Below are 17,135 nucleotides of genomic sequence, written 5' to 3'. Positions count from 1 at the left end.
GGGCTGAGTGTGTGTCATTTCTGAGAACAGGAGACTCCGTCGCCATCACAAACACAACTTTTCCCTACTTTTAGAAATCATGCATTTACACACACTCACACACAGGGATATTTTGGTGAGGTTTGGTGCATTTCGATGGAGATGATCATCGAATGTGGCCTAACAGTGCCATCTACGTTCAGGGAGAGGAAATAACCTACGTTGATGTTCAGGAATGTATTCACTATTGCATTGTTTGCACTGCAACAAAATAATAATAATAATTAATAAAAAACGTTGCATAATTTGAGTTTTGTCTTGTTTATAATCCAAATATAATAAAATATTTCTTAAATCAAGAAGCATTTTCTAGACAAGTAAAAATTATAATTGTGTTTTCAGAAAAAAAAGGAAAAATTAAGTGAGTTTTTCCTTAAAAGAAGTTATACATTTTCTGCTAATTGAACACTTTAGTTTAACTCACTAATTATGCTATTTATACTGGCTTATTACCTGCTTATTATTGCAATATTAACTTTTTTTATTATTTTAAATTATTATTATCTTTTAAACTCAGTCGATGTTTAAGAATGTAAGCTATTGCATTAGTTGCAGTGCAAAAACATAATAATTACTTCTTATTTGGAGTTTAGTCTTGTTTCTAGTCTAAATATCTAAAAACTATCTTAAATCAAGAAGCATTTTCATTCATTTTCTTGTCGGCTTATTCCCTTTATTAATCCGGGGTCGCCACAGCGGAATGAACCGCCAACTTATCCAGCTAGTTTTTACACAGCGGATGCCCTTCCAGCCGCAACCCATCTCTGGGAAACATCCACACACTCATTCACACACTACAGACAATTTAGCCTACCCAATCACCTGTACCGCATGTCTTTGAGCTGTGGGGGAAACCGGAGCACCCGGAGGAAACCCACGCGAAGGCAGGGAGAACATGCAAACTCCACACAGAAACGCCAACTGAGCCGAGGTTCGAACCAGCGACGTTCTTGCTGTGAGGCAACAGCACTACCTACTGCGCCACTGCCTCGCCCAAGAAGCATTTTCTAAACAATTAAAAGATGCTGTATTGTTTTCAGAAATATCCAAAATTAAGTGAGTTTTTCCTTTAAAAACAAGTTAAAAATGATCTGCCAGTATGCTGAAAATAATTGGTAAAATAATCGGTACCACTTTAGTTTATGTCATAGTCACTCGCTGTCTTCAAAAAGAGACTGAAAACTCAACTATTTAGTCTCCACTTTCCTTACTAATATGCAATTCCTTATCTGGCTCCTCCAATAACTACAAAAAAAAAAAAAAAAAACACTAATGTTTTGCTTCCCTCACTGACTTTACACACCTGAAACCCGCCTACAGCACTTACTCATTGTTGCTCTTATAGTTGTGTAAATTGCTTCCTTGTCCTCATTTGTAAGTCACTTTGGATAAAAGCGTCTGCTAAATGACTAAATGTAAATGTAAATATTCACTACCGGCTTATAACCTGCTTAATATTGCAATATAAACCTCTTATGGTATTTATTAAGCTTTTTTTTTTTACCATGTTGACGTTTATGAATGCATTCGCTATAGCATTGGTTGCAGTACAAAAAAAAAGTTTTTTACTTTGAGTTTTGTGTAGTTTCTACTACAAATATAAAAAAATGTCAATCAAAACTCTTTTGTTTTCAGAAATAGTCAAAATGAATTGAGCTTTCCTTTAAAATAAGTTATAAATGATCTTCCAGTAGGTTAAGAAAAATAAATTAGTAACACTTTAGTTTAAGTCACAATTCATGCTGTTCTCGACTGGCTTATTACCTGCTTATTATAGCACTTGTAACAGTTTTTTGGTAGTTTTTAGTAATATGATTTCATTCTACACCCTTAATCTTACCCAAAACCTAAACCCATCCTCCAGCATTCATTTATATTAATATATTTACTGAGCTAATTGCCTCAGTTACTGTAATTGGTTGTGAACAGCACAAATGGTTACTTAAAGTGTTACCAAATAATCTTATTTCAAAACTAAAATAAGATTTTACTGACAACATCGGCAGATTATTCAGCTTATTTTAAAGAAAAACTGTTGTACTTTACAATAAGGTTTCATTAATTAATGTAAGTTAATGTATTTATTAACATAAACTAATAATAAACATCTTATAGAGCATTTAATAATGATATTTTAACATTTAATAATGCATTTTTAATATCAATGCTTGCTAACATTAGTTAAAGCACTGTGAGTTAGCATGAACAACTTTATTTCCATTAACTGACATCGACAAAAACAAATAAATACTGTAATAAATGTAGTGTTTATTGTTTATCCATGTTAGTAAATGTATTACCTAATACTACCTTATTGTTTAATACTTATTATTATTATATTATTATTATTATTATATTAACTGTTCATTATTAGTTATAAAGTATTAGCTTATTCTGCATCTCTAATCCTTCCCAAAACCTAAACCCAGGTTTATTAAGCTAGTAGTGTTTATTAAGTGGTTTATTAAGCTAGTAGTGTTAGCTAATACTTTGTTAATACTGTGAATTGTGATCTAAACTAAAGTGTTGCCAAAAAATCCTTTCTGATGTACAATTTATTTAGGATTTTTACTGGAAACAAGACAAAAATGCACATTTTTTTGCAGTTTCTCAACTGCTGGGCTGATTTATTAGTTGCCCTTTGGAGCATGAAGAGTTTACCTTTTTCTGCAGCACATTGACCTTGCGTTCCTTGACGTCAAGCATGTCTTTGAGGTCGTGAATTTCTCCGTTGAGCGTGCCTTTCTCCTCCGACACCTCTTGAATCTGCTTGCTCTTTTTATTCAGCGTGGCCTCCTTCTCCTCCAGACGCAAACGCAGAGCATCGACCTGAAATGCGCAGGGAAAAAGACATTGGTACAGATGCATGAAGTGACAGCTAACGTGCCTTAAAACACTATTATTCATGACATTGTACAGGAACGCACTAATACTTGGCCAGTCAGGCCACATTAACCGTCAGCTAAACTCCATGAATCACATGCTGGCACTGGTAACACTGGATTATGATAAAAAGTGTGATGATAGACTAACTACAGAATTAAAAGCACACAAAGAGGCCATTCATAAGCCTCTGCAATTTCACAACAGCGCAGGAAGGTGCTCGATACAATAGTGACACCTAAAGGTGAGCAGGAAAAACTGCATTGAATACAACAGCTTTTTTTTAAGTGACAAAAAATCATAAAGGGAAAAAAAGACATCCAACGATTATCAATATAGGCAGAATATAGTGGGTTTTTTAAAATAAATAAAATAAATAAATCAATAATACCATAGTATAACATATATATATATATATATATATATATATATATATATATATATATATATATATATATATATATATATATATATATATATATTTATATTGTTAGCTATTTATGATGAATTATGTAAATTTACATCATTCTTTTTATTTTCTTTCTTCTTTTATTTCAATTTTTTATATTTGTTTTTATATGTTTTACACTTGAAATTTTTTTATATTTGTTAAGAAATTGACTTATTTTTTTCTGAAGCTTTAGTGTCCAATTACTAGATCAAAGAGCTTTTATTTGATAAAAATATAATTTTTATTTTATAAAAAAAATTATTGCTGCCCCTTTCTACTAAAAACCCAAAACACAAATAAACATAATAATTTATACATTAAAAACTTAACTTAAATGAACTTAACATAATTTATAATAATAATAATAAATAATAATATAAATATTATTAATAATTAATACATAACATAAAGGTTAATAATAATACTACTACTAATAATAATAATACTATTAATAATAATAATAATAACACTAATACTAATACTAATACTAATAATAATAATAATAATAATAATAAAAATAAACCGATAATATAAAGATTGATAATAATAATAATAATAATAATTATTATTATTATTATTATTATTATTATTATTATTATAAAAATATAAAGATTGGTAATAACAATAATCATAATAATAACTAATATAAAGACAAAACAGAATTAATAATAATAATAATAATATTAATCATAATATAGATTAATAATAAGATATAAAGATATAAAAGTAATAATTGTATTAACATAAATATATAAAATTACTATTCTGATATACTTGTCATCTACAGTAATATTATGGCTACATAACAACATTGCTAAAATCATTCAAATTCATTTAAGTAATAATAATTTTAGGTCAATCTATTTTGAGAAACTGATTTGATCAATTTATTGCAATGACTTAAATTAAAAAGAATATTTCACCTAGACATTTTAACAGTACCTTGAACCAAAATAAAAACAATACATTTAAAATAAAAATATTTAAACAAACTTTAAAAGTTTGTTTTAAAGTTTGATCTTTGACAAATCTGTATGCATTTTGTTTTAGAAAGAGTCAAATAAACTAAAATATCTTGTTCCTGATTTCAATGATAGTGGCCATTGAACACTGTGGACACTGGGAAAGTAACTTATGATCATCCTAGAAGTTTCAGTTAAAATGGGTAGATAAACAATAAATAAATCTTGGCATGGCATCATTTTCTGGGAAATTTTATTTTGATGAAAGGGAAAAATAGGGAATAGTAGGGTATAGTAGGGAAAAATAATGAATGTCAATTTATTCCCATAACAAAACTCGCACCTCAGTCTGCAGGATGGCGGCACGCTGTTCTTTGGCAGTGAGAGACTCTTTGAGGACATCGACGTGCTGTTTGCTGTCAGAAAACTGATTGGTCAGGGTCTCCAGTTTAGTCTGCAGGCCCAAAAGTTCAGAGTCCTTCCTGGACAGATCCTGCTTCACCTGGTCAATCTGTGCAACACAAACAGTGGATCTGAAAACTCAAACTCTTCTAATGTTTAAATCGTAAAATATATACACAAATTAGGCTGGCAAAATTAATTGATTTGTCATTTTAGCAAGGATCTCAATAAATAAACAAGTATATATATATATATATATATATATATATATATATATATATATATATATATATATATATATATATATATATATATATAGTTTTTTTATTAAAAAATTAAATAAATTAAAACACTATATTTGAAATATTATAAAAATACTTTTAATTTAAAATATAATAATTATAATGTAGAAATTAATAATTATGTTAAAAAATAAACAATGTGACAAGATAATTTGTAACATTAATAATAATAATAATAATAATAATAATAATAATAATAATAATAATAATAATAATATTAATAATAATAATAATAATAATAATAATAATAATAATAATAATAATACATTAATAATAATTATAATATTAAAAATAATTAATAATAATGATAATAATTAACAATAATTGTTGTTGTAATTTTTATTGTTATTATATTACATAAAAGAAATAATATACAATAATTTATTATTATATTAATAATAAATAATAGTGATAATAAATTATCTTATTTCGACTAAAACCCAATAAGAAGCAAAAATCATTCAAATTCATGCAAGTCATTTAAATCTGGCAAAAAACGTTGAATTAGACACTTTAGACATACAAATAACCCAGCAGCAATTCCTGTCAAGAATAAAACATAAAACTAAAGTATCAAAAAGGTTAAAAAGTTCACATAAAACTCCAAAACTCTTTACATAAACACATTTTTAGACAACAAACAGAGTTAATTCACTTCAAAACAGACAAACAAGTGTTCATTTGCAACAATTCTAGCAGTCTTGATGCATTCCCAGCATGCACCGGGGTAGCAGTAGCAGGTTAGCACGGCCTAAAGCTGCATCTCTACTGGCTGCCAGTCAACCGAGTGAAGAAAAGAGGCGTGCTCAGATGCAGAAGAGGTTCATTCAGATAGAAAATGAAAAAAAAAAAAAGACTCAAGCCTCCTGGACATTAGTGCTCTACTCCAACCAGCACTACAAACAAGAGAGGAAGGAAAAGAAAGAGAGACAAGTGAAAAGCATTGTGGGAGTCTAGAGTGGCGTTCGACTTTTCGGCACAGCATTGGGCGACTCTGCTTTCCTGATCAGAGACTACACACCCACTGCTACTGCTATTCTGACCACCGATAAAGTGACATGAAAGGTAATATTTTTGATCAGTTTCCATCACCACCCCTGAGCTTTTCCAGGGTTTACTCCCTTCACTCACATTGAGCATACTGTCTGCTGGGGATTGTTTGGCTAGAAGCACATGTCCCATGACTTCATTCTCAAGTGGGATAGTTTGTTGGGTTTAAGCTGATATAGTAAAGGAACAGTATAGTATAGTATAGTATAGTATAGTATAGTATAGTAATAGTATAGTATGGTATAGTATAGTATAGTACAGTACAGTAATAGTATAGTTATGCTATAGTATAGTATAGTATAGTATAGTATACTATAGTATAGTATAGTATAGTGTTCTATAGTCTGATAACACTGAACTCTTAACTTGAAAATGAGGACAAAGAAAAACTTAGTTACTATTAAAATGACTAGGCGTAATATTAAAAATAGAAATACATTGGATTGACTTTTTTATCTGTTTTATTCTGCTGTTGGATCGGAAGGGGATCCATGAAAGGCAAGGGGCAAACTAATTTAAATTGAAATTGTATTTCTTACATATTTTTTTCCAGCTTTGTTTAAATAAGAAAGGAATAAAGTGAATGTTTCCAGCAAATGTTTCATTTTTAAATTAATTATATGTTCATTTAATTAACTAATTATTTATTATTTTAAAATAAAATAACAACAATATTGTAATAATCATTACTATGACTAATAATAACAGCATTATTGTTGTTATTTTAAAAATACGATTGAAGATAGAAAGAAAAATAAGGACGGAAGAAAGGAAGGATGGATGGAAGAAGAAAAAGATAAGTGAAGGAAGGAAGGAAGGAAGGAAGGAAGGAAGGATGGATGGATGGATGGATGGATGGATGGATGGATGGATGGATGGATGGATAGATTGATGGATGGATGGATGGATCGATGAGTGGGTGGGTGGATGGAAGAGATGAATAATAAATAAAAAAAAATAATAAATAAATCCTTGAACATTGAGTGCAACAAACATGGTCACTATAAAACAAATAAAATCACTATAATCTTTTTTTGCTCTTTGACTCACAGCAGAGGGCATGAATAATGTATGAAATTACCCAAATAAACAAACCTTGCCCTTCAACCTCGCTTTTGAGGGCTTGAATAGACGAGACATTCACTAAATTCATCCACACACAAAAAGTAACAAATAATGCTAAAAAGAAAAACCGCCCTGAGCTAAAGTGTGGGTCATTCTGTCGGCGGACTTTTCGTTTCGGAGGTTAAAGTGAATCAGAGCCCTAATATCTGCTGTGCGTGGGCAAGAGTATCTCTCTGGTCAGAAAAGCAGAGCTGCTTTTGTGTTCTAAGCCACTTCTCTGGAAGTCTTACGGCAGAGACCTCTTGCTGGAGCTCAGACACCCGTTTTTTCAGCTCTTCGCCCTGTGTTTGACTCTGCGCCAGCTCGTCCTTCAGCTGCTCTACCTGTCAGGAGAGGCCGGCATTACTGCAAAAACCACCAATCACCATTCAGCAGCTGGCATGCAGACACACACCCTGCGGCCAATCAAACCCATGTTGCCAGAGTTATCAGACCGATCTGCGTTCACCTCACAGGCCATGCGGCTATGATTTCGCCACTTAGCTGCAATTAAATTTCATTTAATAAGAGGTTTTCGAAAAGGTCAGCAGAGGTTTTACTAAAGAAAAATGCTATAGGTATAATTGATGTAGCCGAGGCTCGAAAGAGACATTTTTTTAGACTTGTTAATGATCAGTGACTTGAGAAAACATGCCAGCTGTAAATCTTTAGTGACCAAAAAAAAAAAAAAAAAAAACTGTATGTTTATTATTTTATTAAAAGAAAATAATAATAATAATAATAATAATAATAATGTTGACAATAATAATAATAATAATAATAATAATGATAATAATAATAATGTTGACAATAGTAATAATAATAATAATAATTCATAAAAATATTTAATAATAATAATAATAAATAATAATAAAAAATCATTTAAAGTTTTTAAATATTTCAAGTATTTGATGTAGATTATATACAATAGTGTTGTTATTATTATTATTATTATTATTATTATTGTCAACAACAATATTATTATTTTTATTATTATTATTTTTTTATTATTATTATATCATCAACAACAATATTATTTTATTATTATTATTAGTAGTAGTAGTAGTAATATTGACAATACATAATAATTAGTTTATTATTATTATTATTATTATTGGCAATACATAATAATTAGTTTATTATTGTTATTATTATTATTATTATTATTATTATTATTATTTTATCATCAACAACAATATTATTTTATTATTATTATTATTAGTAGTAGTAATATTGACAATACATAATAATTAGTTTATTATTATTATTATTATTATTATTGGCAATACATAATAATTAGTTTATTATTGTTATTATTATTATTATTATTATTATTTTATCATCAACAACAATATTATTGTTACTATTATTACTAATATTATTATTTCAATAACAACTATTCTACAAAATGAAAATATCAATCAAAATGTAAAAATATTTCTAATTATTTATCAAATAAAAAGTAATTTTAATAAACAAAAATAACAAATAAAATATCAGACCTGTTATTTAAAGTAATATAAACTAAAAAAATAAAAGTAATAAATGATTACAAAAATGTATTGATACATATAAAAGTAACGATAATCAAATCATTATTTGTTCATTAGTTATTTAGTTATCCGTTCATTTATTCACAAAAATGCAGCTCAATTTACGTTAAAACTGCTTTAAAATGAAAATGGAAGCAATTTTATGCTGATTTCATATTTTCTGATAGACACCATATAACAACACTAGCATCAGCGTAAACATTATCGACACCACAAGACACCTACTCTTCAACTTCAACAACACACAGCTAACAAACGAGGTGCAGGTTATTGATATATAACTATAAATACATGCATACATGCATGTGTAAATACAAATCTACAGCATAATAAATCATTCCTTATGATCCCCATGACTCTACCTTATTCTTCATGAACTTGGAGTGACTGCGGTAAACCTCCATCTGCTTCATCTCCTCCTCTCGCTCCTCTGTGCTTAGAGCTCCGTTAGACTTCAGCATCTGAATCTCGTCCTCCAGGTCCCTCAGACTGCGCTCCATAGAGCCGATCTTTGAGTCCTGCAGAGATCACAAACACACGTTTCAGGAAAACACAAATAGATGCACAAGGAAGGTGCAAAACACACTATTTCCTGTATGCCAGCTGCTAATAAATAATTATTTAATTAATCTGGATCAGAAGAACGGTTTGGTTGAATAAAACCTTTATGTATACAGCTATTTCACTTGTTTTGAAACACATAAAAAGTGAATGAGTAGTTATGGGGACATTCACTCCAAAAAAAATAAAAAATTCAAGAGTTCACACTTAGCTGATGATTGATTATAAAGCTTGTTTGGCATGCTGTCCCAGGAGAGAGCCCTGAGCTCATGAGATCCTCGAGTCCGGGGCTCCCTCTCGTTGCAAGGCATGAGGGGAGTTTGAGCTCAGGTAGATCTCGAGAACTCCCCTGCTGTAGTAACTAATGAACAGTAAGTGATTGCTCTTTGGAGATAACTACATACTAGAAGCATGTCTATGGTGCCGATTTGGACTAGCCAATTAACTTAATTTGCCATTTTTGGATGGTGGGAGGAAACCGGGGAACCCGGGGGAAACCCACGTGAGCACAGGGAGAAAGTGCAATCTCCACACAGAAATGTCTGCTGGTTTGGTAAAGCCTGGAACCAGAGACATTCTTGCTGTGAGGCAACAGTGCTATGCACTGGGTCACCGTGTCACCCATCTAGGAAGGAGGAGGAGGAGTAGGGGTGGAAGGGGGGACTCTTCAAAACAAAGATAGCAGTGGAATGAAACCCAGTGTATTTATAGTAGTTTAGGAGACGTCTGATTGGAGCATTGTGAATTGGATAATGCGGATCCAGCCGCTAGCAATCATAAGCACGTGATCTGATCCTCTCGAAATTAGTTTATACATAAACTTCACATATTATTTTGCTCGTTCAAACTACTTATTTAAAATTAGCTGAAACAACAAAATTCTTGAGATATCATTGGGACAACTTAATTTTTTATTTTTTATTTTATTTCAATTCACATACATTTGTTTAAAGTGTTAAGTTAACCAAATCAATTTGTATTGGGACAACATGAATGAAGTGTGTGGAACCCTGCATTTTTTACAGTGTAATACAAAACCTAAATTAAGTCATTTTAGCATGCCAAAGTTGAATTTATGCATAAATAATATCCATTTGAAAATTGTGCGTGGCTAGTAAATGTTGAAAAATTACTAGCCACAGTGGCTGGTGATCAAAAAAGTTCATGTCAAGCCCTGGACACACTCAATATTGTCATCATGCACAGTATTAAAACAACAACCCCATTATCATTTTATTATTATAAAGAATACTAAAGTTTGTGATTTCCTCACCACACACATACAAAGCAAACTCGCACACACACTTGCCTTCATCTCGATGACAGTCTGCAGAGCCTTGGTTTTGGCCGATTCTGGAGCTCCCTCATAACGCCGGTGGAGATCCTGTGGAGAAAACACGAGACGAGGATCATGAGGTGAAACCACAGGAGAGAAACGTCCACCTCTACCGCCAAACGTCAGCTGATGAGGATCCAGTCCATTCCACATTATAATACCCCGCTGATAATAAATGACCACTGACTAATGAATCTCCAGCACCGAATGACTAATTCAGCACACTGATGGCAGTCCGAGAGAGTTTTTAGTCTGCTGGCTTGAATGTTTATGCGTGGATGAGTCCCTTATGAACAAGATAATGCACTGAGCAGCGGACAAACAGAGTGAATGCAATGTCCACTAACACAAAGAAGGCAGCCTCCAGCAATTGAAGACCTTAAAATCAGCATTCAGACACAAAACATGAAGCCTCATCCTTCAGATATGATGAACCCACATGGGGAAAACAGTATGACAGTATCTTCATAATTGTAATCAGTTTATTACTGTAAAAGGTTTTCTAACTTTATAGTGCTTCTAAGAAAAAAAAGAAAAAAAAGAATAAAGTTAATTTCTTGCCGTTTATTTCATTTAATTCAACTAAAAACTAAGGTTTCTGAATTTTTCATGCAGCTTATTAAATTTAAATGTCATTAAAACTGTTTTAAAATGGATTTTAAAAGGGTTTCCAAGACTTTGCCTCATTATCGGTAATTCACAGACATTTGCAGTAAGTCTTTGGTAAAGGAGGAATTTCATATCACAAGATTAAAAGAATGAGGGCTGTTCGTTAACTTCTGCCTGTTCTCTGATGTCTAACTGGAGGCTTCAATGAAAGACCTGAAATGTTCTACTGATCTCTGTCCAAATCATTATTTTAATCATTCACCGCTGCCTTTCGCAGAGCTAAACCCAAAGATCAGAACATGGTAAACACCTGCTCAAGATGATTTTATTTCAAACAAATGCTGTTTTATTAAAACTCCTGAAAATAAAATCCACAAATTGTAACAAATATTTTAAAGGCAGATTCTAAAAATAATGCACAATAATTACAATTACAACAGAAACAATTTGAAATGCATATTTTTTTCTGTTTGTTAATCAAATTGGCCCTAAAGTTGAACTATTTATTTATTTATTTATTTATTTATTTATTTATTTATTTATTTATTTATTTACTTACTTACATACTTACTTACTTATTCATCTATGTATTTATTTATTTGTTTATTTATTTGTTTATTTATTTATTAATTATTTATGTTTTCATTCATTTATTTATTTATTCATTTTTTTATTCGTTAATTTATTTATTTATATATTCATTCATTTTTTATTCGTTAATTTATTTATTTATATATTCATTCATTTTTTATTTGTTCATTTATTTATTTGCTCATTTATTTATTTTTTTGTTTGTTTATTTATTTATGTAGTTGTTCATTTATTTGTGTATTTTTTATTATTTACTAATTTATTTATTTAATTTATTTATTTATTTATTTATTTTATTTACTAGTTCATTTGTTCCTTTTTTATTTGCTCATTTATTTATTCGTTCTTTTATTTATTTTGCTTGTTCGTTTTACATTGTATTAGGTTACATTACAGTAAGAATTTCATCATATTAGTGGCTACACATTATTAACCGTTCCTTGTTTGATAATGATTTCAGGTTCCAAAAAGGGAGTAAAACTCTCAGCTCAAAGCCTTTTCCGCAAGTTTCTCAAAAGTAATTCAGAAAATGCGACAAACTAGGTGGCCACTAGATGCCACTGTCGCCAAACTTCTGCATTTGCTCATTGGCTGTCTCAGAAGATGCCTGACAGAAGTTAAATATAAATAATAAAAATAATAAAAAATAAAATAAAATAAAATAAAATAAAATAAAATAAAATAAAATTTAATAAAATAAAATAAAATAAAATAAAATAAAATAAAATAAAATTAAATTAAATTAAATTAAATTAAATTAAATTAAATTAAATTAAATTAAATTAAATTAAATTAAATTAAAATGCCATGAGAAGAGTTAGGATTTATACAAAAACAAACAAACAAAAATCACAACATTAAAAATAAATAAATAAATAAATAAATAAATACAAAACATTTGTAATTTGCATTGTTTTCATTCTCATACCATGCCAATAAATAACGCCCTTAGGGAATTCAGATTTTCACAAAGAAAACCAAACAGACTAAAATAAATCAAATAAAACAAAATAAAAAATTTTAATGTTTGTGTTTTGCATTGTTTTATTCCTTATATCCTTCTAATAAATTATGCCATGAGGCCAGCTCAACTCTTCACAAAAAAGTTCTAATAAATAAAATAGAATAAATTACAAAAATTTGTGGATTGCATTGTTTTGATCCTCATACCCTTCTTATAAATTATGCCATGCAGCATCACAATAATAACAATATACTAAATGACAAGACTTTCTTTGCTTGCTTTTACTTTAAGAAGTTTCTTCCTCGGCTATTTTATTTTCACTTTCAGCATCAATACTAATCAAAATCTCTGCCTGAGAAACTCCAATAAACTTCAATCAGAGATATAACTACTAAAGTAAATGTGCTGAATGTTTCGTGTGCCACATTAGCAGTTTTTGCACTCGGCAACATCTGTGTCTCCTTTCATCAATGATCCTTTCAGTCTCTCTGGTTTCTATAGCAACAAATGTTCAACCGGCTTCAGTTTACAGCAGGTTTCCTTCCCTCCGAGTCTCGATAAGCTTCGCTCGTCCGCCGCTGTTTAAAATGACTAATCTAGAGCCCTTGATTCATCAGCGGCGTAATTGAGAGTCCTGGCCAAAACATTTTACCGCGACTCATCAACTGTGGATAAATGACCAAGCGCTGTCAGCATCTTTCCCGGAGCAGCTGTTTGGTTATTCAATACTTGAAAGTCACTTAAACACTGTTAGGGAAGAAGGTGACATCTTTATGGAAGATTTCTGACAAAAATAAAGGAGAGGGGGACGAGGACGACTTGCTTTTTTGCAATTATGAGAAGAAAACAACAAAGGAAATAAAAAAATTGTAAAAATAAAAGCTCACTATTTGAATTGGGAAAAAATATGTCAACTTTGAGATGTAAATTCTGAACAAAATATTATATATATTAAACATTAAATATTATACAGTTTCAGTGCACTAGATTAAAGGTTGGCTGAGCGTTGTGTGCTGGTTTCCTCTTACCTCTCTCAGCAGCCCCATCTCTTTGTCCCTCTGATCCAGCAAACTCTCCAGATGGTGGATGTGCATTTCAGCATCGGCCAGTCTCCGGGTGCGCTCGTGGTCCTCCTCGCTGGCCTTGGCCGAGAGTCCTTTACTCTGCAGCATCTCCAGCAGCTTCTTGATGGACTCGTCCCGAGCGTTGAGCGTCTGCTTCTGGGTGTCGATGCGCAGCTCCATCTCCTCCAGAGTCTTCCTCAGTAGAAACAGCTCTTTGGCCTGACGCTCGTGCTCGCCATGCAGACGCTGGAAGTTCTCCTCGGTCAGTTCGGCAGTCAGTGGCTCGCCAGGACGAGAGCTTGGGTCTTGCTGGAAGAGCTGGTTCAGGTCCCGCTGGATCCGCAGCTCGTCCTGGAGGGCCTGGATGGTCATCTGGAGATGCTGCACATCAAACAAGCAAATAAAAGATGAAGAATGTGTCGATGATGTTGTTTTGTAATGGACTGCACTGAAAAAAATGACCCATTGGATTTACTAAATTTTACTTTCCATTGGATTTTCTAAAAAATTTAAGGTAATTGGTTGCAAACAATTAATATGAGCTGAATTTAAACAAACAAATTAAATATAGTAATGTTCAACTTAATTTGTTTGTTTAAATTCAGCCCAAATAAATAGTTTGCAATCACTTACCTAAATTTTAAATTTAGTGAATCCAATGAATATTTTTTTCAGTGCTAAAATTCTGGCTGCATAGAGAAATAAGATATAGTCTTAAAAAAAGACAACGATGATAAAAACTTATTTTAACCTAAAAGTTAATAAAAAAAATTACTAATATGCACAAATAAAAAGCAAAAGAGATCAAGAATGTGTTGTGTAAATGATGTTTTGTAACTAGCAGTTGTAGCTAACATTCTGGCTGTATAGGGAAATCGGGTGTAATCTTGAAAAGGAGACGATGAAAAACATATTACAATTACTTTTTACCTTTTTTTAAACTAAAAATTAAATAAAAAACTAAAATTCTTTCAAAAATTAAATAATTAAATACTAATAAAATATTTACCAAATAAAAACTCATTTAAATAACAAATACCCCCAAAAATTCAATAAACGAATAAATACAAAATAAATAAACAAATGTACAACAAAACAGACACGCATTACAAAAAGAAAAAAAAAACTGATAAGAATGAGTGATTAAATACAATAAAATTAAATATAAAAATGTCACAAATGAAAATGGACGTATTAATAAATTACAAATATCTAAAAAAAAACTCAAAATAAAAAATAAATAAATACAAAATCATACAAAACCAAACTAAGAAAACAAATGTAAAAAAAAAAAAAAATATATATATATATATATATATATATATATATATATATATATATATATATATATATATATATATATATATATATATATATATATAACAAACTATGAATTTATTATGAAATTATTAAAAAAAATAGTTTCCCATGGGTTGTGTCTGGAAGGGCATCCGCTCTGTAAAACATATGCCAGAATAATTAGTGGATCATCCCACTGTGGCGACCCCTGATAAATAAGAGACTAAGCCGACGAAAAATGAATGAATGAATTATTAATTATTAAAATAAAAAAACAAATGAACGCAAAACAAATGGATGAACAAATTATTAAGCTACAATAAATACTTTAACAGAAGTAAATTAATTAAATACAAAAAATTTATGAATTAACTAGTAAAATACAGACACACATAAAACAATAAAAAACAACCAACAATAAACAATAACGTAATATGAATAATAAATAATTACATTTATAAAAACTGAAAAATAACTAAAGAAAAACAAAACAAAAAAATCACTAAAAGAATGAAATCAAACTGAATGAATTCATTTTTTAAATATATAAAAATAGCTCATGTCTACACAAAAATAATAATAATAATAATAATAATAATAATAATAATAATAATAATAATAATAATAATAATACATCATAATCATACTAATAATTGAGAGTAATAATAATACTAATAATTATACTAATAATTCCCCAAAACTTTATGTGCCAATAATAATTCCCCAAAACCTTATATGACTCCTCCAGAGATTTTAAAAACACTAGTTCAGCTGTGAGAATCTAGTCTGGCACTGAATCTCTGGAGGTTTGAGTGCGTTTTACAGCTCTAAAGACAGCCGGCTATTACTTCCACCTGGAGCAGCTCTCAGGAGAGCCGGAGTAAACACAAACCACGTTCTCCAAACACACCAAACAACAGGTCCCAGAGGATACACTTTCAGGCCATCCGTCCAGCAAACACACACTTTACATCAACAACACTGTAACAAAGAAGAGGGGCCAGAGGGCATGAATTTAAGAAGAGTCATAAAGATGTTTGCTGGCGTCAACAGGGTTAAGAGTCGCTTATTTATTTATTTACTTTTTTTGGCAATGCATGAAAATGTTACTGGCAAAAAAATATGAATATATGCAGAAATAAATAAAAATGAATATATAATAAATAATATTTTAATAAAAAACAATGAATAAATAAATAATTAAAAGTAGTTTAATAAAATGAAAAAATAATTTAAAATAAATAATATTTTCATATAAATAAAATTAAAAACAGATGGAAATCACTTTTAAAATAACAACACCTAAAATAATTAATGAAACAAGCGAAAAAATTATAAATAAATACACATAAATAATAAACATTTAATCAAAATAAAAGAATAAAACTTTGACTTATATAAATAAAATAAAAAAAATAATAATAATATAAACACAGCTAAAAAACTGTTTTAAAAGTACAAGATCTAAAATAATAAAAAAGCAAAAAATAAATAAAATGCATATATAATAAAAACATTTAAAACAAACAAACAAGTTTAAACTAATAAAATACAATAAAAATGTATAATAAATAAATAATAGAACTAATGAATTAAGCACAGCTTTTAAAAGTACAAATTCTAAAATAAATGATGAAACAAGTTAAAAAAAAATAAAAACACATAAATAATACACAAACATTTAATTGAAACTAAAAAAACAAATAAAATTTGAACTAATTAAATGAAATGAAAATTTATAAATAAAACAAGTATAAATAAATAAATAATGAAACGACCAAATAAAAACAGAAAACTGAAAAAAAAAATAATAATAATAAATATGAACAGTTCTGATAATGACCATGACCAAAAATAGTAACGATATAAATAAAAACAGTTATTAAAGTAAATTATAAACAAACATTTCAAACAAATAATGTTTTATTTCAATAAATAAAACGAAACAAACTTAATAAAATAAAT

General features: G+C 29.6%; 1 protein-coding gene across 8 annotated transcripts in view; it reads right to left on the bottom strand.

Moving 5' to 3' along the window:
* erc1b (ELKS/RAB6-interacting/CAST family member 1b) overlaps positions 1–17,135 on the bottom strand; it is a 307,170-nt gene that overhangs the window by 245,554 nt on the left and 44,481 nt on the right. For 5 of the 8 annotated variants that reach the window (XR_015942247.1, XR_015942250.1, XR_015942249.1 and 2 more), the window contains exons 4-8: positions 13,836–14,252; positions 10,617–10,691; positions 9,109–9,264; positions 4,679–4,846; positions 2,701–2,868 (exon numbers count right to left, since the gene is read on the bottom strand). Coding sequence is in view for 4 of the 8 variants with exons in the window: in XM_088649958.1 (XP_088506084.1) it covers positions 2,701–2,868; positions 4,679–4,846; positions 9,109–9,264; positions 10,617–10,691; positions 13,836–14,252 (984 nt within the window). In the remaining 4 variants the exon portion in view is untranslated. Of the gene's footprint in view, positions 1–2,700; positions 2,869–4,678; positions 4,847–7,453; positions 7,538–9,108; positions 9,265–10,616; positions 10,692–13,835; positions 14,253–17,135 lie in introns of all 8 variants that reach the window. The other 3 variants (XR_015942248.1, XM_088649956.1, XM_088649957.1) reach the window with 1 other exon arrangement.

The sequence above is a fragment of the Danio rerio genome, chromosome 4 (assembly GCF_052040795.2).
Source record: "Danio rerio strain M-AB ecotype USA chromosome 4, GRCz13ab, whole genome shotgun sequence".
NCBI lineage: Eukaryota > Metazoa > Chordata > Actinopteri > Cypriniformes > Danionidae > Danio > Danio rerio.
The sequence above is the reverse complement of the archived record's forward strand: the minus strand, read 5'-3'. Positions and strand labels throughout refer to the sequence as shown.